Source organism: Aedes albopictus, chromosome 2, assembly GCF_035046485.1.
Source record: "Aedes albopictus strain Foshan chromosome 2, AalbF5, whole genome shotgun sequence".
NCBI classification, from domain to species: domain Eukaryota; kingdom Metazoa; phylum Arthropoda; class Insecta; order Diptera; family Culicidae; genus Aedes; species Aedes albopictus.
In genome coordinates, this window is record NC_085137.1 from 452,280,087 (window position 1) to 452,305,689 (window position 25,603).

General features: G+C 37.2%; 2 protein-coding genes across 4 annotated transcripts in view; both read right to left on the reverse strand.

Annotated features, from left to right (window-relative positions):
- Positions 1 to 25,603, reverse strand: part of LOC134288597 (uncharacterized) — a 385,031-nt gene that overhangs the window by 99,912 nt on the left and 259,516 nt on the right. The gene's annotated exons all lie outside the window — the stretch shown is intronic.
- Positions 15,573 to 25,603, reverse strand: part of LOC115255807 (prisilkin-39) — a 216,563-nt gene continuing 206,532 nt past the window's right edge. For 2 of the 3 annotated variants that reach the window (XM_029853983.2, XM_062853893.1), the window contains one exon: positions 15,573 to 16,165. In XM_029853983.2, the coding sequence (XP_029709843.2) occupies positions 15,910 to 16,165 (256 nt within the window). In that variant the 3' untranslated portion in view covers positions 15,573 to 15,909. Of the gene's footprint in view, positions 16,195 to 25,603 lie in introns of all 3 variants that reach the window. The other variant, XM_029853987.2, reaches the window with a different exon arrangement.

Genomic DNA, 25,603 nt, shown 5'->3' on the forward strand with positions numbered 1-25,603 from the left:
GTTATCAAAAAATCCTAGTTTTGCTGTGTCGGATACATAGGTTTAGTTCAATTTTATATTTAGCCGCTTTCGGAGGAACACTCGGAACTGGTTACGGCACTACCGGCTGCCCCTAATGTGGTCCTAACCTATTTCTTTGATAACCAGTCATCAGGTTATCAGAAAAGCCGTTATTTGTTGTATCGCATGCATGGATTTGGTACTCTTTTATATTTGGCCACATCCGTCGGGACCCCCGGAACCGGTTCCGGACAACTACCGGTTCAGATATGGTCTGATACTATTCTCCTGCTTACCGTTCATAAGATTATCGAAAATGTCGCTGTTTGATGTGTCGCATGCATCGGTTTGGTTCACTTTTATACTTGGCCATTTCCGGCGAGACACCCGGAACTGGTTCCGGAATACAGCCGGCTGTCTCTAATGTGGTCCTAACCTGTTTATTTGATAATCAGTCATCAAATTATCAGAAAATCCGTTGTTTGTTGTATCGCATGCATGGGTTTGGTACTCTTTTATATTTGGCCACATCCGTCGGGACCCCCGGAAGCGGTTCCGGAACACTACTTACTGGTTCAGATATGGTCTGATATTGTTTTCCTGCTAACCGGTTATCGAAAATGCCGCTGTTTGATGTGTTGCATGCATGGGTTTGGTACTCTTTTATATTTGGCCACTTTCGGTGGGTCATCCGGAACCAGTTCCGGATTACTACCGGTTCAGATGTGGTTTGATACTGTTTTCCTGCTAACCGTTCATCGGATTATCGAAAAAGCCGCTGTTTGATGTGTCGCATGCATGAGTTATGTTCAATTTGATATTTGGCCACTTCCGGCGGGACACCCAGGACCGGACAACCCACTACCGGTTCAGATATGGTCTGAGACTATTTTCCTGCTTGCCGTTCATCAGATAATCGTAAATACCGTGGTTTGATGGGTCGCATGCATGGGTTTGGTGCATTTTCATGTCTGGCCCCTTCCAGGGGTACACGCAACCTGAGATTGGCAGATTCTAATACAGTTGGGTATGAAACATATACAAATATTGTATTAGGGCCTTGCAAATACAAAAATTGGTAGGTGGCAGTATACCAAAAATTGTATTGGCTTCCTAGAATCTGGAAAAGGAAAATTTCGCATGTGTGCGTGTGCTCTGTCGCACTGGTTTCTCATTATTTGTTCTATTTTTAGACTGATCATGGCAGCAGCGGCGGCATCAAATACCAATCATTGTTTAAAAAGAAATACGGGTGGCGGCGGGAATCGAACCGAGGCACTGTAATGGTGATTCACAGTACCCTGCGCTCTAACCGGCACGGCTACAACTGCACATGGATAGACACGAGGCTGAAAGCCATCATCATCAACACAAACGTGGCTTGGTGATGGAAGTGATACAGCCGCCACACTGCACAATGGGTCCAGAGCCGTATTTGCGAAGACAAAACTGTTTAAGCTTCAGCTTTAAGTTTTAAGACACATACTGTGTTTTAGAAAGTTTATTTTCAATTGTTGACCCTATTCCCTATTATTGTTATGTTAGGGTGGTTCGTCTGGTTAAACTGATTCAAAAATCTGCTTTCTAATAATTTTATGTGCGATGCCATGATGGATGGTGATGGATCGTTTAATTAGAAATTCCACCAATAAACGGCAAATTTTAAATTTCATATATCTCAGGACTCTCACCACTTAGAAAGTTGGTGTCTTCGACAACGTTGTTAAGTGAGTCAAGGGCTTACAGTTATAATGGTCCACTAGGCGGCGCTAGTTACACATTTGCTAAATCATTCAAATGATTGATATTTTTTCGTGAAGTAATCAACAAGCTATAAGTTTGTTTTCTTTGAACGTGTCTAAGTCAAGTCAAAGGTTTTTCAAAGAGCTATGTATTAGTCATAATTGTGCAATATTGCATTTCATTCGGTTCACTTGATCCAGAGATATAGCAATTAAACGAAGAACACTCAAATATGAACTACTTTATTAGAGTTGCTCCAATTTTATGTAAAGTTATCCAATCGAGCCCAAATTTGTACCGTTTATAGCTTACTAGTTGTGCAACTGGCAGGAAAAATTTGAGAATATTTGGTGCATTATTGAAAAAGTTACAGCTTGCTGAATATATTTGAAATAATAAATAAAAGTTGCATGCTTCAATTAATTCGTAACTAGCGCCGCCTACTGACAGAACCTTAAACCAATCAGCTAATCAACTGAGCGGCCGTAACCAACCTAACAACATCGCCGAAGACATCAAATTTCTAAGTGATCTGAGTCCTGAGATATATGGAATATAATATTTGTTTGCTCACTAGCGCTGCCTTTTTGGTGGAATTTTGAATCAAACGGCTCATCATTTGTTAGTTCTTGACCAGCCAAATAATATTGCCGAAGACACCAACTCTCTAAGTAACCAGGATGATGAGATATTTGGTATAAACATTTCATCAGTGTTACGTCTGTTTGTCTCTGGTATGACAGATATCACAGACAGCAAGACGTAGCACTGGCGAAATTTCCGTACCGTACATCTTAGCACCATGATTACTTAAATATTCGGTATACTTGGCAAAGTTGTTAGGCCAGCCAAGGTTTTACTGGTGATGGGCCGTTTGATTCAAAATTCTACCACTACACAGCAAATAATTTTGTAATATCCAGGCGCGTAATTTCTGGCAATGTATTCATTTTGAACGTAATTTCATTCGGTTACATCGTTTTCCAACATTTATCACACTCACCATATGTTCACCCTGGTTGGCACCGGAAAGTATCAACAAACTCATTCCAGCAAATACTCAGAAGCAGTATCATATTTATCATCTACCTCCCAACTCGGTGAAACAGCCGAGAGGTAAGGGATACGCCTCACAATCAACGGATCAGTGTACAAATCCATGCCAATATTTTACTTATATAATATTATTATGATTCATCGATCGTTCCGGTTCTAGCGATTGCTAGCCCCACTTTCAAGTTGCGGCGGCTGATTTGCTGCGTAGAACGAATGTATTTTGTACATCATTTTTACGACACGACTGATGTGCGGCGAAAATGATGTGATATCACAAGAATTTTTTTGCTGTGTAGGTAGCGCTGACGATAAATTAATTATTATATTCCATACTAGCTTACCCGGCAAACCTTGTATTGCCCATTTTAAATGTGCTGGTGTTTTTTTATAATTATGTACCGCATTTAATATTTATTTAATTGTGTTGTTTTTGAAATTCTTCGCATCTCATGCATATTTTAGTAATGCCGTAGTTTTTTTTTAAATAAATTATGTAGTTGATTTTCCCAACTTTTTCTACATTTAAACATAGCCACCCTGAAGTCGAATTGGACCGTGCAAAAATCATGCCGATCGTTCTATTATTTCATCGACTACAACGTTTATTCAAAGTCAGTTGTATATATCGACACTGATTCTTTATAAGGGCCTAACTGACATTTTCGATTTCTCTTCATCGATTCTCTCTTTGTGTTATTACGGAAAGTGTATTTAGTTTTCCAAAGTTTTTTTTTGGTTGAAAGGCGAAGACAACGACTACATCAAGCTCTAGAAACAAATAGAATAATGATTTTGTTTGTTTTGATCAAGTTATTAGCGAAAGAGAGAGTCTACGAAGAGAAATTGATCAAGTCACTTAGGCCCTTAAGAAAAATCATTGTCGATATAATAGAACATCGTGTATGTATAGAATATAATAGAACAGAACTTCTAACCTAAGCTCCATAAGAAATGCCTGGAGACATGCCTGTGCGAATTCCTGGAGGAATATCTAGAGAAATTCCTTAAGAAATCTTCAGATGAACTCCTGGAGGAATTTTTGGAAGGTTTTCTTGAAGAATCGCTGGAAAACTTTTAGGTAGAATCTCTCGAGGAAGAATTTCTGGAGAAATACCTCGAGGAATCCCTAGTGGAATTTCATGAGGTATCTCTAGAGAAATTCCTGCAGGAATTCTTCGAGGAATCCTGAAGAAATCTCCATAGGAACTCCTGGATGAATTTCCAGAGGAATATCCGGAGGAATTCCTAAATGAATAATCTTGAGAGAATATCTGGATGAATTATTGGAGGAATCTTCATAGAAATTCCTGGAGGAATCTCTGGAAGTATCTTTAGAGGAATCCCTGAAGGAATTTCTGGTAAATACCTGGACCAATTCCTGGAGGAATTCCTGGAGGAAATGCTGGTTGTATTCCTAGAGGGATGCCTTGAAACAATTCCTGGAGAAATCTCTTGAGGAACCCTTGGAGGAATATCTGGAGGAGAAATTTCTGGAAAATCTCCCGAAGGAAACCCTGGAAGTATTCCCTGAAAAAACTCATGGAGGAATTACTGAAGAAATTCTTGAAAGAATTTCAAAAAGGAACCCCTGGAGGATTTTCTGGATCAATTCCTGGATCAACTCTTGGGGTAATTTCTGGAAGTACTCTTGGTGGCAATGCAGGATTTTCTGGGTTAATTCCTGGTGGAATTCTCAAAGGGTTTCCTGGAGGAGTCCCAGAATTAAATCCTGAACCCCTGGAGGAATCCTTATACATATCCCTGGAGGAGTGCCTGGAGGTATTTCAAAAAGAATTCCTGGAGGAATTCCTAAAAGAATTCGTGGAGAAATTCCAAGAGCAATCGCTAGAGGAACTCCTGAAGGAATGCCGGAGCCCGTGGCGTAGTTGGTCACACGTGCGCTTCATATGCGGATGGTCATGGGTTTGATTCCCAACCCCCGCACTTGCAATTTTTCGTCAGTTGCTTTTCCCCCGAAAGCAACTGACACTGACCCTCTTCTGAGTCCCATGGCTCAAACGGACCCGGATACCTGGACATCGGCGAACTGCTACTCATAATGGACCCCCAATCGGACTGGAAAGGAACAACGACCATCCATCATCATCCTTGCGCTCATCATTCTACTAGGTATAAAGTAGAAAAAAGTGAAAGCAGCAGAAAGGCAACCAGTTCGATAAAGTAGAATAGAATCTAGGCGCTGTACAAAAAGTGCAGCTGTCAATTGAAATTGCTCACGTAGTGCCCAAGTGGACAATAGAGCTGTAAATTAGGTTAAGTGATTAAGAATAAAAAAAAACTCCTGAAGGAATGCTTGGAGGAGCTCCTGAAGGAATTCCAGTAGACATACCTGAGAGATTTTCTGGAGAAATCTCCAGAGAAATTCCTTGAGCTATCTTCCAAGGAACTCCTGGAGAAATCTCTAGAGTAATCCCTAGAGGAATTTCTTGATGATTTTCTTGAAGAATCACTGGAGAAATTTCAGGAAGAATCCCTGGAGGAATTCCTGGACAAATCCCTGAAAGAATTCCAGAAGAAGTTCCTGGATGAACCCCTGATGGAATCTCTAGAGGAATTGCTTGAGGCATATCTAGAGGAATACCTGGAGGAATTTCTAGAGGAATCTCTGGCGGACATTATAGAGGAATTCCTGGACGAATCCCTGAAGGAATTCCCAGATGAATCCTGGAACAACTCCTGAAGGAATTTCTGGAGGAATCCCAAGAAGAATGCTTGTAGACATTTTTAAAATAATTCCGAAAGTTGTTCCAGGAAAAATCACAGAAAGAATTTCCGGGTGAATTTTTGAAAAAAAAAAACCATGAGGAATTCCTAAGGGAATTACAGGAGAATTTCCTTAGCGAATTCATGGAAGAGTTTATTTAGGAATCGCTGGATAAAAAAATCTAAAGAAATCCATGTCTGCAATAATTTCTAGATGAATAATTTAAGAAAGAATTGGATGGACTCCTAAAGGAAAATATGAGTGTTAGGTTAGTGTAAGACAAACCCAGTTAACATTCAAATGGCCCCAGTTAACATCCGGTGCAATTCCCCCGGAGACTTTTTTGATACGTTGATCAGGATTTCCCCAAAGATTCTGATATGCATACTTTCAGATTCAGATGTTACTACATAGAGTCTCATAAGTCTTCATTTGAGAAGATTTGGATTTCCCAATGAATTTTCCGCTCATTCCTAGGAAATCGTTTCCTCAGAAACCTGCCGGTTGGTGGAAGTCCTCTCAATCCAGTTGCCCAATCCCCGGTCCTCCCGGGCCTGTTTCCTCGGGACAAAGTCGGCACACCACGGGAGTTAGAAACCACGGGCTTTTCTCGGTGGCTATCGACGCTAACCTTGCCGTAATCGCCTCGCTGTTGTTCACCACCCACGCTGCCGCGCCCGGCCATTCCGGGCCTACTTCTTCGGGACGTAGCCGTTGTCGCACCCCGTGGGTCAGAAACCCCCGGCCTTTCCTCTGCGGCTATTGGGGCCCACCAAGGGGCCCACCTGGCCAGCCACCGCCGTGTTTGCCCCACCTGGTCTTTTTGGGCAAACATTCAATTGGCAATTCAAATTTGACAATTGTTGCACCGCATGCTAGATTGGTTTTGTTACTTTTGAGTTTTGATCTTTTCTCTCAGCTCATTTCTGTTTCATTTGTAAGGGAGCCCCCCGTTCCAGAGACCTGAGAGGTCTCACACCAAGCTAAGAACCTTCCCCGGCCCTTGCCCCGGCCCCAAGAGTACCTACATACAAAATTTGACGTCGATCGGTTCAGTAGTTTCCGAATCCATAGCGGTCAGACAGACAGACAGACAGACAGACAGACAGACGGAAATCCATTTTTATATATATAGATAGATATCTCAGAACTCTGATTACTTAGAAAATTGGTTTCTTCGGCAATGTTGTTTGGTTTATTAAGGCGTTTCAGTTGATTAGCTGATTGGTTCAGGATTCTGCCAGTAGACGGCGCTAGTTGCAAATTAGAAGAAGCATGTATCTTTTACTTATTATCTCGAATATATTCAGCAACCTGTAACTTTCTATAATATGTAGGGAATATTCTCAAATTTTATCTGCTAGTTGCACAACCAATTAGCTATAAATGGTACAAATTTGAGCTCAATTGGATAGTTTTACATGAAGTTGGAGCGACTCTAGTAAAATGTTTCATATTTGAGTGTTCTTCGTTAAAGTGCTATATCTCTGGATTAAGTGAACCGAATGAAATGAAATTTTGCACATTTATGACTAATATATAGCTCTTTGAAAAACCTTTGACTTGACTTAAATATGTTCAAAGAAAACTAAATTACAGCTTTTTGATTGCTTTACGAAAAAAAAAACATTCATTTCCATAATTTTGCAAATGTGTAACTTGCGCTTCCTTGTGGCAAAATTACGAAACAAGTGGACCATTAACTGTAAGCCCTTGACCTACCAAACAACATTGTCAAAGACACCAACTTTGTAAGTGACCAGAATTCTGAGATATATTAAATTTAAAATTTGCTTGACCTCTAGCACCGCCTAGTGGTATATACAAAAGCATGCTTAGTTTTAAAAATTGCCTAAAACATTTTTAGCAAGTTGTATCCTTTTATAAAGTCCACCAAAACTATTTTAATTACTTGTTCCTCAACGAGTTTGATTTATTTGGTGCAAATTTGGGCTTGATTGATTATTCAACTTTACACTAAATTAGAGCCCTTCTATCTATATCTAGTTTTTGACTTCCGTTTATCAAATTACTGTACCTTAGGACTAAGCGAACCGAATTAAATTAAATTTTGAAAGTTTATGACTAATGTATTGGTCTTCATGTATCGTTGGACTCGACTAAAATATGACCAAAGGCAAAAAAGTTGCAATTTATTGAAAACTTTTCGAAAAGTTGTAATGATTCGAATGTTTTATCCAAGGGCTGAAAGTCTCTTTAATAAAGACAAATCAATCAAATCAATCGAATGTTTTATTTTTGTAAATTTGCTATAACTTTGTAAAACATTCTGATATTGTATAGAGAATAATTAATCAGCAGATTTTTGGATAAGCCACACTTGATTGACCGTAATCATTTCACAATAATGAAAAAAAAAAGAAATGGCAGAACTTGGCAGAAACATTTTTGTCTTCGTAAATACGACTCTAGACCCATTGTGCACTGAAAAGCCCGCATCCAGCAGGTTGCTGTTTGCAAGTGGAAAATTCCATGTAGACAATAGGACGCGAAGCTCAGCAGCGAAGCGAAAGTTATTTTTAGACGCAACCCGGTTCAACTTCTCGGGTTTGAATGGAGGTGTTTGTGTGTAGTGGTATGGAAGCTATGAAACCGTGTAGCGCATCTTAATACAACGAATGGATTATGATTTATCACATTTTCTGTACGTTTTTAATACATAAATTGGTAGAAAAGGCATATCTCAATTTTTGGTAGCTTTTCTTGTTTTGCGTGTACCGGTTCCGAAACACCTAAATGGCCATAACTCCGGAACGGCTGGACCGATCCGAACCATTTTCAATAGGAAACAATGGGACCAGATTCCGCGTCGACTGAGCCGTCGATCGTTAAAATTGTTACAATTTACTATCTAAAAGTGAGGTGACCTTTTTTTTTGTACAGCTACACACACACATACATCATCTCAACTCGAGCTGAGTCGATTGGTATATGAAACTTGCCCCTCCGGGGGCTCTATCAAAATTTCATTTTCGGAGTAAACAGTGAACTCGGTACACCTTGGTGTACGAGAAAGGCAAAAATGTTGAATTAACTTATGAAATATCGCAACCTTGCGCAAAACCACATCAGCACTCACCTACATCATTGATGTTAGATGTTAGATTCATAAAAACATTCTGAAACTAAAATATCTTGTTGATCTTTTAAACTTTAATTGATTTTCTTTTAACTAAACCTCATCCTGTCCTGATACACCAACAAAATGCAAATTATTCAAACTCTCCTCGAAAACACACCGATAGACTTATGGACAGACTTGTTAGAATCCCAAAATGGCCGCCACAATGGCCGACTTTGGCACCTACTCACGATTTTGAAAGCACAAATCACTTCGTAAACAAAACCAGTGCACCTGAGCCTCTTATTTTAAGCTTATTACAAGTGAGCAAGAACAAAATAATACAATGCACTGTTGTTTGAAGCTTCCTTCTTGAGATTTGTGCGTCTGAAGCTCTGATGCACTGTTGAAGCGGGATTTCAAGACGTTTGTCCTTAAAATTCATAATAATTTAGAGATAATCTCAATATATTTCACATTTCACTTAACTTCAAACAATCAGAATTCCTGAAAAAGCAGCTGCAATTCCCTTGGAAAATTCTGACGATTATACCTTTGGCAATTTTCTCAGCAATACTTACATATGTGAATTTCTTTAGCAATTTTTCTGCAATTAATTCGGAAATTTCCCAGGCAATGCCTATGTAAAATCCATTGCAAATTACACAGCGTAACAAAAATTAACTTTTGGTCTGTCTCAAGAGTAAACTTATGTGTCTCTGAAAGATTTTGGGCCGCTGAATCCGAATCCGGGCTCAGATTTGCTCCAACACGTCACAATTTTGAGCTATACCTCAATTTATTGGGTAAAATATGCGATTTTGGGCTTTTTTGACTGCAAGTTATTAAGCATTGAAATATTTTTTTTAGGCAATCAAAAGGTTAATTGGTCAATTAACATCTAAATTAACGACTGATGCAAAATTTTTCGTTTTACCAAATCGAATTTGATAGTTTTAAGCGATTTATGTTAGGTACGATATTTCCCATACAAGTCACCCTCCAAAAATTGCATGCAAGTTTTCATACTAACATAAAATGCTTAAATCTATGAAATTTGATAAGGTAAAACGAAATATTTTGCATGAGTCGTTAATTTAGATGTTAATTGACCAATTAACCTTTTGATTGCTCAAAAAAAATATTTCCATGCTTAATGCCTAGCAGTCAAAAAAGCCCAAAACCGCATATTTTGCCCTATAATTTGAGGTATAGCTCAAAATTGTGACGTGTTGGAGCAAATCTGAGCCCGGATTCGGATTCAGCGGCCCAAAAACCTTCGGAGACACATGAGTTTGCTCTTGAGACAAAAAAAATGTTGCGCTGTGTTATCATTTGTTAAGTGATGGCTTTCAGAATCCCATCGATATTTTATATAGAATTCCTTCAGCATTTTTTCTAGAATTTTCTTTGGAAATTCCTCAAACAATTCCATTAAGAACTCTTTCTGCATTTGCGTTGAGGATTGTTGCGGAATTTTTTTTTGTAAAGTAATTCAGCGTTACGTTTGCGCATTCGCTCTGCAATGCATATGATAATTATTAAGACAATTTCTATGTCATTTTTTAGCATAAAGGCAGCAATTGTTTTATAACTCTTTTTGAAGCTAGTTTTTCAAAACTATCATATTGACCAAATTCTCAAAATTCCCAACTCCTCGTGCATTTGTTTGGTTGTTTTTCTTATTTCCTTTGAAAATCTATCAGGCAATTATTAGGGAAGCTTATTTGTCTATTGCTACGGAAACTTCTTCAGGTATTCCTTTTAACTTTTGTTCAGCAATATCTCCGGGGAAAATCACATATTGTTTCGGTTTAGTATAGGGTTTTACGACTGGAAACTTTATGGACGGGGGATGGCTTTCTCAGTCTTCGAATCAAGAACGATTTTTATCTACATTGCCGACGCTTCGGCCTAGGGATTTGGCCTTTTTCAAGGGCCAAAACAGTCGTTACCAGTACACAGTGAATTACACATAATTAAAAATCTAAAATAACAACATATATACATGGAAAGCAACCCAGAAGAGCATTCCTTATGCAAACTCCAAAAACGATAGTCGGTAGACACTACTACCCTTGGAAAAGGCCAAATCTCCAGACCGAAACGTCGGGAATGTAGATAAAAATCTCTCTTGATTCGAAGACTGAGAAAGCCATCCCCCTTTCCATCTTACGGTTAATTGTTTGAATAAAAATTCGGAAAACTTTTTGTTCCTACGGAAAATTCCTTCGGAAATTTTAAGAATTCCTTCGATAACTACTGCGGCATTTTTTCATATTCGTCCCGCTATTCTATCGAAAATACATTCGAAAACTCCATTTAAAACTTCTTTGGCAAATTTTGTTGGGAATATATTTGATCAATTTCTGGCAACGATTTGACCTTTCCCTTATGAATTCTTTTAATATTTTTTTCGGCAATTTATTCCGGAAAATTTCTTGAAATTTTCGAAGAAAATTTCATTTTGAATTCCACTGGCAATTCTTTGTTTTTCAAATTTCTTTGAAAACTCCTTCGGTATATTTTTCAAAAATTAATTCGGCAATTCCTCTTGGAATTCTTTCAAATTCTGTTGGAAATCGGTGATGTCTTCAGAATGCTATGCAATTTTTTCAGCAAGTCTGATGCAGAACATTTAAGTTTTCATAGAAACAGTCTGAGAGAGTTTTTAAGCAAATTTGAGAAGGAAATACCAAAAAAAAATATTAGAGGAAGTTCCAAGGAATTCTCAAATAAACTTTCCGAAGAAACTTCCAAAAATAAAAAAATAAAAATAAACTTTCGAACAAATTGCCGAAGGAATCATCAAAGGAAATGGTAAATCAACTTCAAAGGGGTTTACAATACAATAATAGAATATTTTTTTCTCTTAAAATTTACCGTCAAGGTACCATTCACCGTGGATCTAAGAGGATTCGGGGCAAATAAGGGCTGTCATTTGACACCAGTCTTATAAACATTGTTGGTGCCGCTTTTAATTGCCTTCATTATAGGTTAAAATTAAAGCAATATCCACAGAAGTAGAATTTTTTTCACAAAATTTGGTAATATAGTACAATTAGTAGAGGGTAGTAAGGTCGCCTGATTCCGTGATAGGTCACCATTCACCGTGGTAGGAGGGACCCATTCACCGTGTATGAGAAATTTTATTCTATTTTGTTTAAAAATGATCAAAACAACCCAGCCAAGGGAATTTTCTTCGTTTAAATTCATTTCAAGTAATAACTTGCAAGATTTTATTAGAAAAACGAATGTTCAAATTTTCATTTTTTTTAGATATGGGGCACGGTGAATGGAGACCATTGATATTTAGGGTACCTATTTACCGTGCCTTTTTGTTTCAATTAAAATGTGCGAGTGATCGTACTTTCTTGTTAAACTTACTTCGGTAATGCAAAATACATACCTATATGTGAATTGAATTGCTTCTTGGTGGAATAAAAACGTTACTACAGGGGATAGGCAAAATGATCAGGACAGGCAAAATTTTCGCTTTTCAGAAAATGTTCAACAAGCTGTAACTTTTCGAAAACTGCATCAAATATTATCAAATTTTTACTGCAAGTTCATCAACTAGTTGTGCATCAGTAGTCCAAATTTGGAAAAGATCGGATCATTCTTCACGAAGTAATAAATATTCTTGGAAAAGGTAAGATTATCCGATATCCAACTTTCATCTGTTATATCTCCGGATTCAATGCACCGATTGCAATGAAATTTTAACCATTCATGACCTATATAATAAACTCTGGAAAACATCTCTGGAAATGAACTATAATTTGCATCTTGAATTTTGAAACGATGCTGATGTTTTCAATAATTTGGTGTTTTATTAGAAAAATAATCTAATCGTTATAATTTTCTTCCATGTTAGGAATTTTAAGTTAGGTCAACGGTTTTTCATAGCTCATTATATAAGTCATAAATGGTCAAAATTTTATTGCATTTGGTTCATTTAATCCGGAGATAAAACAGCTCAAAGTTATAATTATATATTTTTTCCTAGAATCTTTATGACTTCGTGAAGAATGGCCCGAACTTTTAAAAATTTGAACCACTGATAAACAACTAGTTGGTGAACTTACAGTAAAAAATTGAGAATATTTGATGCCCTTTTCGAAAAGTTACAGCTAGTTGAACATTTTTTGAAAAGTGAAAATTTTGCCTGTCCCGATCATTTTGTCTATCCCCTGTACATTTAGTATATCGCTTAAATCACCTTAGCGCAGTTTTCGTTTTTTCACTATGAATGCAGTGAACGAGCAGAAACCCGCTTCACGTAAACACACTTTAGTGTCAAAATGATACTTTTAAATGTTTCTAATGAGTGTTTTGACATGGTAACAATACATTAGTTTTGTATTGGTGAAATTGAAGGGAAATTGTCATATCATTCAAAAATAGTCGAAGGAACACGGTGAATGGCGCCTTGACGGTACAAAAAATCAATTTTACTATAAAACCAATTCTCAAAGAATTTAACATAGTAATTTACAAATAATCATTAGGCATTTAATTTGAAGTTTCTTCTAAAACTTCTTTGAGAAATCCATTGGAAATTTCTTATACCAAATTACTTTGAAAACTCTTTCGGTAAATCTTCAGATATTTTATTAAGAAATTCCTTTATCTTATCTGAGTAATTTCTAAACAATGACCAAAGTAATTTTCAAAGAGATCGGCATATGGATACCTGAGGAATAGGGTGAGTGGATTTTAGAAATAATTTCCAAAACAATTGAAAGAGGATTTTCCAAAAGAATTTAAAATAATTCTCTAAAAAAATATCTGAAGAAATTTCTAAAAAAAATGTAAAAAACTTCCACACAAATTTCTGAAGAAATCATCAAAGGAATTGCTAAATCAGTTTCAAAATGGGTTTCAAATCAAAATACAAATGAATTACCATAATATTGCCAAAACATTCCATTACATTCCAAAAGGAATTCCAAGAAAAGTATGTTAAGCAAATATCATACCACTTCACAAATTGATCAGCTACAGCCCGAAAGCAGAATTATTGATTTTTGGTTTCAAACAGTATTCATGTTAATGTGATTGGCAGTGAAAATCGGGACCGATTAAACTTCAAAGAAGCAAAAGTTATTATCAAAATTTACAAAGAAATCGTTGAAAAAGAATCTTAATGTATTTTCAAATCAATTCCAAAAGAAATTGACGAACAAATTTCGTAAGAATGACAAAAGAAACTTATGAATTTCAAATAACTCAACGTACATATGTACAGATGGGTAAATAATTGGTTAAATTGGGAAAAAATCCACAGATCAGGTGAGATTTGAACTCACGACCCTTATTCTAGCTACCGATCCAATTAATGACCCGGCAACCTAGTTGTCATAAAGTTCAATTCTAATCTCATCGATCTATATCATCATCCCCTAAACCGCAAATATAACCATCTCTGTTGTACATATGTACGAAGAGCGAAAGCTATTTGTTTAAAAGAAACTTACCAAACAGTTGGCAAAGGAATCCTCAAAGAAATTCCAAAAAGAATCTTTGAAAGAATTAAAAAAATATCGTTCAAGAAATTTTCAATCGCCTCATGGAAAAATTCCAAAATGGCTGAAAGAAAACTGAGCAACAAAATTAAATGAAATTCACAATTGTCAAATTAGGTAAATACCGAACCTTTCCTCAAAAAACAAAAATCCCGAATTAATGAACTCAAAAATTTTTAGAATGACTTAATGAATTTCAAAAGGCATAGTCGAAAGAACTCCCAAAAATATGGAAGCAATTCTTGAAATCACATTCAAGAATCGATCATTGTATGACTCAAAGTAGTATGGAGGAATAAAAGAAACAGTGGATAGAATCTCAAGTCAGTATCGGGAAAATTTTGAAATTGGAGGGCCAATTTTGTAAAACATACAACGATGACCTTCCTGTTAAATGTCTTGATCTTACCCTTCACAGTACCTGATGCCAACTTTTTTTTTTCAAAAATCTGTAGCTTTGTTATAGCATATCCGACTTCAATCGGGTTCAATCACTGAATAACTGACACTGAGGAAGTTACAAGTGGAAGCCAGAATTCGGGTGTCTGTCAAAGGATAAGCAATCAGGGCGGAATTAAAAGGTGCAAAACTGATTACACTCATTCGAAGGTTATCCGATATTGTGAAAAATTTTACAGAAAATTCCAAATGATTTACATTTTTGATATATGTCACTGGGGATGCCAAAACAAGAGTTTAATTATGTCAATTTCTTGATTTTGCTTTGGCTAACCAAGCCATGTGGGAAATTACACTGTTGAAAATGCTTTGACATCCATGTGCACAACAGAACATGTGCTCGATGAACAAATTGAGATTTGAATTAAAAGACACGAACATGTTTAGTACTTCCAGTGAGCTATTCGCTCTTTGAAGGAAGCACGACACTAGACAACGGACTAGCATGCAACGCCCAGTGGCATAGCCGAAAACTTTTCCTGACAGCTGCGACGAGAATCGAACCCGTGCTCCCAGCACGATGCGACTAAATGCTTGGTGACACTAGCCGCACGACTACGAATTATGAAAAGAAATCCACGTATTCCGGTGAGACTCGAACTCACGACTCCCAATTCGCTAGACGGGCGCTTCTATTCCTTCAAGCTACGGAGTCACTCGACCATCTCCGTCGCCAGCAGGCCTAGAACTGAACTCGATTCCACAGTTGCACATGGTTATCTTCTTTTCACAATCCAAACCTCCTTCGGATGGGATTAGATCAACATCTAACACAAATTCGTCCAAATAATTGAAAATTCAATAATTTTTCTTTGAGTTTTTTCACTTTTTTTCTACAGTCATCTTCTTTCAGAATTTTACCAGTACTCGCCATGATTTTCCCGCAATCCTTTAAAATTTTCTATCATAAAACTAAAGACTTTTGGAATTATTCGGATACAACAAAACAAGTTGCTTCTTAGTTTCTTATTTCTTGCTACTATTTTACTTTGCCTTAATCTATAGTATACTACCTTAGGTGCTAAAATTTACCCTATGTTCATTTTAATAGAGAAATACTAGTATATTGCGATTTATCTGAAGGAAAATTGAATACACTTTCATTCAACTTCTTCTGTTACGCCCCTGTCGTAATAGCTGCCCTCAGAGCAAAGTAAACTGTCGTCTCTTCTTAAATTTATTCGAGTTCTTATAGTCATCTCTTCACTAAACCTAAAATCGGATATCATTCCTCATCGTCGTCCTTTGGTCGTTTAGCCTGGGATCAAGTTTCCATTAGTCATTTTAGAGTCATTTCTCGCGCTCATCGCGGATTATTAGGATTCATTGCTTTTCGGTGGGTGCTCGCCGACGGCGCTGGCCGCCGGTTTACCGTCGTTGCTATCGTTGGACGAAGAGGAACTGCTGGGGAGGGATCCGGAACCAGCACCGGCACCGCCAAGGGCGCCACTATCCTCCGAGTGGAGTTCGCTGGCAGTGACGGAATCGCCGGTTTCCCGATCCATCAGGTAGCTGGTGGCGCCTAGGCTGTTGGACGGACGGTGCTGATAGGGACGCGAACCATAGGCAGTGCTAGAAGGGGCGAGAGAAGCAGGGAGGCTCTGTTTTAATGGTTAGCAATTGGTGTGTGGGTTGAAATTGGGGGGAAGGGGGTTAGAAGAAGCAAAATAAGCTCTTAGTTAACGAGTTGAACAAAATTCTTTGCAAATAATGTGAAACGTGCTTAATAGGTAGCAGATTAAAAAAATGACATAGGGTTTTAATCTAATTCCCGTCTGTGTAAGCACCAACAAATAATGATCGGTCTTAAAATACACATAAATAAAAACAAAACAAAAAAATATGATCGATTTTATTCTTGCACCTCGCCAAACGCCTCACGGCTAATTTGGTATCAATAATACTAATTTATATATTAGCTTCCATATCATGTAAAATTGTTGTAAAGGAACTACAATTTACTTAAAACAATGAGATACACTAATGATTGCTCTTCAAATTCTGTTTCCGTCAAGTCCACGTCTATTTCGGGCACAACCAGGTGAAATTCCAGGCAAGCCTTCTTCGTGACACTATGGTACATAGGATGGTAAAAAATTATGATATGACCGTGGGTGTTTATTGAAAAAGCCGATCAAATTCTTCGCAATCCAACACAAATCATGTTTTTAAAAGTACTATTGAGCAGAAAGCTTTTAAATTGTGATACACTCCGACCTTACTTTACGTCCGTTTTTTTAAGCCGGATTGATTTACGTCCACTTTTTACGTCCAAAATTTAGATTAACGTCCATTTCAATCATTGCTCTAAACCTTTATTAGTTTTCCAAATAAACACATGTAATGGTAAGTAAAGTTCTAACGGACAACAAAGGGCAACCAGTAATAGCTCTTGATATCATATATTTCTTATGGTAGATGGCAACACTGTTCAAATAGAATCATATATTGCTGAATACATACATATGAATGTTTGCAATATACAATACTTTTCAGCATAATTTAAATAGACATCAAACGCTATTTAATGTTACATAAACTAAGACGAAGTTTTTTTTATATATAAAAGCTGGCAACACTGCTGAACTGTAATTAAAAATCTGAATATACAATTCACTACAATTAGGACGGTGTCCATGTTCATTGTAGACTGAAATAACGTAACACAATATCAGCAAGTAATCTAGATTTACCTTGAGTGCTTGTCTTTGTAAAATTTGGTTCTTCAAAATTATAATTGCAAATGGCAACACTACGAAATGTTTAACATCGATCAACACGATTTTGAGATCATATATCAATTTTGATTGTTCAGTTAAGATTATGTAGAAGTCAAGTGGCATTTTTGGCGTCATTTTAAAATACATAAATTTTTGAAGTCATTAAATAACACATATTTTTTGTAGAAGCTAGCAACACTGGCCATGTAGATTCAAATTTAGCTCAATATCACTGATCCGGTGTGAGATAGGCCATTCAAATGTTCGGCAATGTTATAGTACACCTCAAGTACAGTACATTGTTTCACGTTCGGACACAAAAAAAATTATTGCTGGCAACACTGATCATACAGATTCAAATATAGCTCAATATCTCTGATATGGTGTGAGATAGGAAATTCGAATGTTCGACAATGTTACATAGTGCATCTAAAGTTTAGATCATTGTTACACATTGGGGCACAAAAAATCTGGCAACACTGGTAATACAGATTCAAATACATATCTCTGAGATGGTGTGAGACGGGCAATTGGAATGATCGCCAAGTGCAGTACATTCTTTCACGTTGGGACAAAAAAAATATTATTCCTGGCAACACTGATCATACAGATTCAAATATAGCTCAGAATCTCTGATATGGTGTGAAATAGGCAATTCAAATGTTCGAAAATGTGCACCCAAGTGCCGTTCGTTGTTACACATTGGGACACAAAAAAAAGTTATTGAAGCCAACACTGGTCATGCAGATTGAAATCAAACTCAATACAGGTCCGACTCGATTATCCAAATGACTCAAAAAAATCACCCCGGATAATCAAAATTTACAGATGATCGAGCCATACTTTTTTTCTTTTATTTTTGATGTTCTTCAATCTAAAACAGTTTAATAAACATACAGGGGGTGGCCAAAATGTTTGGGATAGGCAACTTTCTTTTCTCACACAAAAAAGTTCAACATGCTATAACTTTTCATAGAGTGCATCAAAAAATTTCAAATTCTGACTGTTTGTCAACCTATTATATGTGCATCATTGGGACAAATTTGAGCTCGATTGATTAATCTTTCGCGAAGCGAGAACCGTTCTCGTAAAACACTATTTTTTAGACAACTAATTTTTGAACTGCCATATCTCGGAAACCAGTGAACCGAATTTAATGAAATTTCTAACGTTTAATAACAATCTATTAATGCTTCACAAGTTATAAAAACATAGGTACTTTTTGAACGTTGAAAAAAAATATCATAGATTGATACTTTATGGATCTTTCTCGAAAAAATGCATTTCTTTACATCAATGTCATTAATATTTAGTTTGATATCCAAAGATTTTTTATTTATGTTTTCACTTTTAGTAATTTTTAAAATTTCATTACATTCGGATCACTGGTTTCTAAGATATGACAGTTCAAAAATAAGTTGTCTAAAAAATAGTGCTTTAAGAACTTCGTGAATAATTAACCAATCGAGCTCAAATTTGTGCCAATGATGCACATATAATAGGTTGACAAACAGTCGAAATTTGAGATTTTTTGATGCACTCTATGAAAAGTTACAGCATGTTGAACTTTTTTGTAGGAGAAAAAAAAGTTTCCTATCCCAAAAATATTGGCCATCTCCTGTAGAAAATAAGTGATGTAATGTTATAGTGCTTGAATTAAACAGCTGACAATATTTTTATCATATATTTTGGGGTTTTAGCAGAAAAATCTGCATAAATTAAATAATTCATGTGGTTTTTTAAATTTCCTATATCTTGACATGTTGCTATCTCAAACCAAGTGAAGAATTATTTGATCCCCGGATAATCGAGCCATTTTTGCCAAATAATTGCATCACGAATAATCGAACTCTTGGATAATCGAGTCCCACCTGTATCTCAGATCCGGTATGAGATAGGCAAATCGAATGTGCAACAAAGTTATAATACATTGTTCCATAGTGTGGCACAAAAATATGTTATTTCTGGCAAATAATATTAGAACATTTCTGGAGGGAATACCAGATTTCCCAGAAAAAAAGGCATCCGGAGTGGTGAAATCAGCAACTAATTGGTAATTCACCAGAATGTTCTTATCCTTCTGAACAACGCTGCCGAAGACGACACTTTTCTATCTGCTTTGGCTCTCGAGATAGAGAACCCAAGCAACACACATGTCATATAAGAGTAACGGCATCGCAAGTTTTTGTTGTATAGGAGTTAATTTGACGTAATTCTAGCACTTTGTTAAAATTACTTCAACTTAACTTCTATGAAACCAAAACTTGGGCTACCGTAACTCTTATATGACATGCGTGTCACTTGGGAAGTCTAAAACTTAAATTTATAATTAGCCGAAATCACCAACTTATTGAAGAATCACCAGAAAATGTTCTTCTTCTTCTGAACAACTTTGCCGAAGACGACATATTTCTATCTGCTTTGGATCCCACGATAGAGAAGTCTAAAAATTTTCTTTATAACTAGCGCCATCTAGCGGAGATATCATCAACTAATTGGTGCATAACAAGAATTATCTTGACCTTCTGAACAACTATGGCGAAAACGATTGATTGATTGATTTATCTTTATTTGAGAGACTTTCAGCCCTTGGCTGGTTCGACTCTTCCTGGCGAAAACGACCCATATCTATATGCTTTCGCTTTCAATCCTGAGATAGACAATTCTTAAATTTAACTTGAAACCTAGCGCACCCTGGTGGTGAAATCAGCAACTAGTTGGAGAATCACCAGAATGTTCTGGTCCTTCTGAACAACTTTGCCGAAGATGACACATTACTATCTACTTGCGATCCCGAGAGCTGAAACTTTACTTGGTAACTAGCAACACCTCCAGTTAATGGATGGTCTTATGTAGATCGATCAGTGTTGTCATCTGCAGCCATAATTCTAAATAGTAAATGGTCACACGTGATAGCCCTTGGCCAATACTTAAACTTGTAAATAAGAAATTTCGCGTAATTATTCAGTTTCCAGTGCAATAGGGTTGGTTTTTGATAGTCTAATATATTTTTGCTTCCATCTTATGAGCCATTGGCAAATCTTGATATATCTGTAATTTAGGCTATTTTTCGTCTGATATGACAGGAATTAGCGCATATGACGTAAATTTCTACCCTAAATATTGCTGAAAACGTACGATGAGTGCAAAACTTAAATTTCATTTAAATGTTCCTTAAACTCCTGAAAAGTTGGCTAGAATAACTTTGAATTGCTAAATTGTTCTGAGACGAAGAACAACAATAATACTTTAGACGAACGCCAGAATGTCATAATTTTTTTTCCAGCGACAACTTCTCACCGAAAGAAAAGAATGGCAGTGCTAAAGAACCAAGCTGCCACGTTTCACTCCTTCTTTGTTCCCAATTACCATCCTAGAACGAACTTAAGTTAAACGCTAATTTATAACCCAGTTTTGTGGAACCGAAAAACTTTCTCCGGGTTCATTCGCCACTGTATGGTGTGCACTTTCGTTGGAGGCATGTACTCATCTAGTGCCATTCCATTTAGTTCTAGCAGAATTTTTCCGAAACAATATAACTTCCGGTCCGGGCCTTGTGTTGCGACTCGCAGCCTCCTTTCACAGTTCGCACGAATTTCCTCCGTCCGTTCCGTACCGTACCCACCCATAAGAGAAAAGTTAGACCTCACACAGTCCGAAACTGGAGAACAAGTCCCAAATTTATTGCTAATAAAAGGCTGCTTCCGCCACCGGCAAAGAAGCAGGGAAATTAATTAAACAAAGATTGGAAGCTCTCTACTGGGGGAGGTGCTGTTTCATCCAACCAACAACTATTCTCGAGGAAAAAGCCCAAACCAAATCGGCTTTCTCGGAGAGGAAACAGAGGTTGTGCGAAACTGCAGATGAATAACAAAAAGATACGCGAACCGGAAGGGAAAGCGAAAGCACCCAACTCAGCTCTGTGAACGGCTTCGTCAAGGATGGTGGAAGGATGACGTTTCCTAGTGGAGGGAGCAATTATAAGTTTTCCTTAGCATGGGTTGGCCACAACACTTCGGGTGGTAGTGGCACTGAAGCATATTGAAAAGTGAAAAAATGGCACGGATTATCCGCTGGGCGAGGTACGATTCGATTGGAACACGGATTGATTGAATGACTGGTGGTCGTAGGTTGATTTGCTGGAGCGGAAAAGGGGAGAAAACTCAGAGTCGGAAACAAATGAGAATAATCAATCTGGATATTCTGCAGCAGAAGTAGTTTCAGAAACCAGTTGGAAGAGCAATTTGTTGGGATCAGGATGGATTAAGTTATTGTGGCAATTGTTTTACTAGTTTGCAAAACCATTAGATCGGAGAAGTGGGAGTTGTGGTGGTGTGTAATCTTATTCACACCAGGTCCGCTCCAATTTGCAAGTTTTCTATTTGCAAAAAGACCGGTTCTGGTAAATAGTCACAGTAATAGTAAGGGCTTTTTTTAATGTATTGATGAACCGTTTACAATGAAATGTTAAACCCCCAGAAGTTCTTGAAACTCCATTCATTTTGAACTTGAACTATAAATATTAACCATCAACTGGTGTTAGACCAAGTGCATATCCTTCCGGAATGGTTTAAATTTTCTGACAAAGCCCGGTTCTGGATCCGAATCGGCACGCCTGGCTTCGTTCACACACAACCGACCTAACTAACTCGTATGGCACCTTTGCTAAGCTAATCTTCGTCGTCGGCAGCTCCAATGCCATTCCACGGTACTCCTCAGGAATTCCGGCATTTGAAGTTGAGTTGGCTTTGACTATAGGTATAGTCGCCTTTCAGCCGCCAGCACAGCAGCCTTCCCATCTGCTTCGCCATCCAAGAAGTGGAAAGCTTCCTAAATAATGGCATCTCGCTGAGTGCTGCCTCTGTTGCTGCTAATGCCAGTGCTAGAAGGTTGGTGTTGACTTCCTTTGGCACTGGGGTTAGTCGTTGGAATTTACAGCCAACACCGGATGGATTTTCAAAAACTAAGCAAATGCATTCATTTTTCTCTGTTGTAAGACTTTTCAGGTCCCAGCTGCAACAAATAGAGGCACACTTTCTGCTCACTTCCAGTTCCGGTTACAGACAACGAAACACGTGTTCTTCGTAAATGCGAATATTTTGAGCATTTCACTATGGGAAGGAAGTTAAAAATGTGTGGCGAAATTATTGAACAGCATGAACATGAGTAAGAGCATGTATCAGTAGGTCGGCTCCAGGGGCACGTCCTCTATATACACCTTTGAGAGTCCCAAGCTTTGGAAAGTAAATAACGGTGCCTACCTCGTCCATACGGTCATCAAAAAAGGGAAGGAATGTTAGTACTATTCTCGTTGCTACTGGCTGCTACAAGTTAATCTCTGAGTCTTCACAGTTATGACAGCAACGTAAATTTACCCCATTATCTGGATTCATCTTAAGAAGTCATGCAAGGAGGATAATTTGAATAACATGTCAAAAGATTATTTTATGAGAAATATGAAGTATTCATTGGTAAAGAAAGGCCATTCGTTTTCTATGATCAGAGCAAATTTCAACTACTGAGATGGTCCAGTATGGGAGAATAACCTTAGAGTAAGGGTTTTCAGATCGTGCAATACGAAACCATGTTTTCAATATTTCACCAACAATGTATTTACCTGGATATTGTGTTGAAAAATACATTAACGTTGTGCTATAGTGCTTTTTCATTACGAATGTTGTTGTTTTTCGGATAACCAACCGTTCATAGGCATATTTTTGTTAAAATTAAAATAAACAAATTGAGTGGAAAAATTGCAAAAAAAAATCCACATAGTTCTTGTTGGGATGCAACGCTCACCTCACCCCACGTTCTTCCACGCAATTCACCATCTCCTGCGGTTCTTCCAACACTTTCTGAGCGTACCCACGAACAACAATGAGAGCATGTTATTTTTAGTGCCGAGACTGTTGCCTATTCGCAGCACGAGCTCATCCACGACTTGCGAATAAGACCATCAGTGTGTGAGGTCAGCGTTGGATTCAGGTTGGCTTTCCACTTCGCAGAATTTTTACCTGTTCTGTGGCGTAGTTGGTTAACGCGCCCTGTCTAGCGAACCTATGGGGACGTGGGTTCGAATTCGATCAAAACTACGTGAATTTTTTCGAAATTTTTAACCAAATTTAGCCGTTTTTCAACACAAATTGTTATACGAACAACAGTTTTACGAAAAATTCTTTAGGAATCCCTACAAATATTGAGACGAAAGTTCTATGACAATCCCACGCTTTTTAAAGTTCCTTATAGCTTAAACTATGAACTACGAAACAATTTATACAGCATTTTGGAACACGACTAGAACATATGTAATGAATTTATATAACAAAATTTCCGCATTTTTTTTAAAACAAAACTCTTCAAGAAATACTTTTGAAGATTTCAATGGAATTCATCCAAAGATTCCTCTCAAAACTTTATCAGAAATTGTTACAAGGAGTTCTTAAAAAAACATTCCAGTGATTCTTTCTGAAAATTCCTTGAAACTTCCTTTAGAAACCACTTAAACTGATTTCATCAGAAAACTCTCCAAGAGAATTAATGTAGAAAAACCCACATAAGTTTCTTCAAAACTACCTCTAGAGAAATGTTCAGGAAGTTTTCCTGGATATTCTTTAGAAGTAAGCAAAAGTATTCTTTGAAAAAAAAAAATCTTCAAGTACTCCGTTCATTTATCTTCCATGGATTAAATTGGAATTTTTCCAAGGAATTCCTTCAGAAATTTCTCGAGATTTTCTTTCAGAACCTTGCTATATCTTCCTTATTTGTTCAGAAATTCCTCCGGAGTTTTTTTTTTCAGAGATTTATCTACAGATTACCCAAAATTTTTTTCAAGGATTCTGTTAGAAAACCAGCGATTCCATTGAAAAAATCTTCCAAGGGTTCTTTAAGATTTTCTTCAGAAAGTTTTTCAGAAGTTCCTGTATGAATTTCTGCCACAAATTCCTTCACATCTGTAAGAATTCTTTGGGTATTTCTCATGGATTGTTTCACAAACTTCTCCATAGAAGCTCTCAGAAATCATTATTTTTTTTATTTCCAATGATTTTCTCAGAAGACCTGGATTCCTATAACAATTTGCTCATAAATTCCTCTAGAAACTCCACCTGGGGCTCCGCAAACTATTCTTTATAGATTCTTCTATAGATTTCTTTGGGAAATTGCACGAACTTCTCCCGGGATTTACTTAAGAATTTCTCCGGAGTTTCCAGATGAAATTGTCGTAGAAATATCTTCGAAATATTCCTTTCAGTAGTTTCAGTATTTCAATGGGAATTTGTCCAGGAATTCATACGAAAAATCATGCAGAGAGTTCATAAGGAATTCCTCCGGGTATTCCTCTACATTCTCAGAAACTTCCACAGAGTTTTTTTTTTTTACACGAATACCTCTTGGGGTTTTTCCAGAAATTCATGCAGGCATTTCGACAGGCATATTTTCAGGGAATTCCTACAGTAATTTTTGAAGAGATTTCTATACATCATTCTCGTGTTACAATCAGCATGCCTTGATAGTTTATTCATGTTTTATACTTGCATGTGAAAAAGCTAGTAGTTCTATACTAGTTTTATGTGGTAGTTTTTGGTGTCCGACAATTTGGCCGAATGGGTCGTTTGACCGAATTATAATCAAAAGAATTCAGAAGAAGTTATTGACAGTCTAGCTACCATTATGATCTTCACAAATATTTCCTTCTTTTAATCATATGCTATTCTTTCTAGTTTTGACATTTTGTGATTAGTTGGCGTTGAAACTGCCAATATTTTATCAAATATTTTTCCTTCTTCGAATCGTAGGCTGTTTTTTCGAGTTATATTCATGCGGGGATCAATGGCATGGTCACTCATCATTCATTTTTCGGCCGAACGGTTTTTGGCCAAATGACCCTTTCGGCCAAATTGCGTTCGGCCAAACGGTATTCGGCCAAATGGCGTTCGGTCAAATAACCCGGAACCCTATCATGAGCTCAGTTATGACCACCTCAGGAGGGTTAGCATCAGCATCAGGAATACAGATTTTTATCAGAAAAATATATCGCCTAGTCGGGGTAATTTATGTAAATACAAGAAAATCATTGCTCAATTACATGATTTCACGTACAGCTAAAGATCAATATCTCCGGGAGTTCCACCAGAGATTTTTTCCAAAGATCTTTTCAAAATATTCATTCCTCCAGGGCCTTTTTCACGAAATTCTTCAATTTCTTTACAAAAGACTTTTCATCATTTTATTGCGAGCAGAAAAAATCACAAATATTTCTAATTTTTATAATAGCACATAATGCCATTTGTGT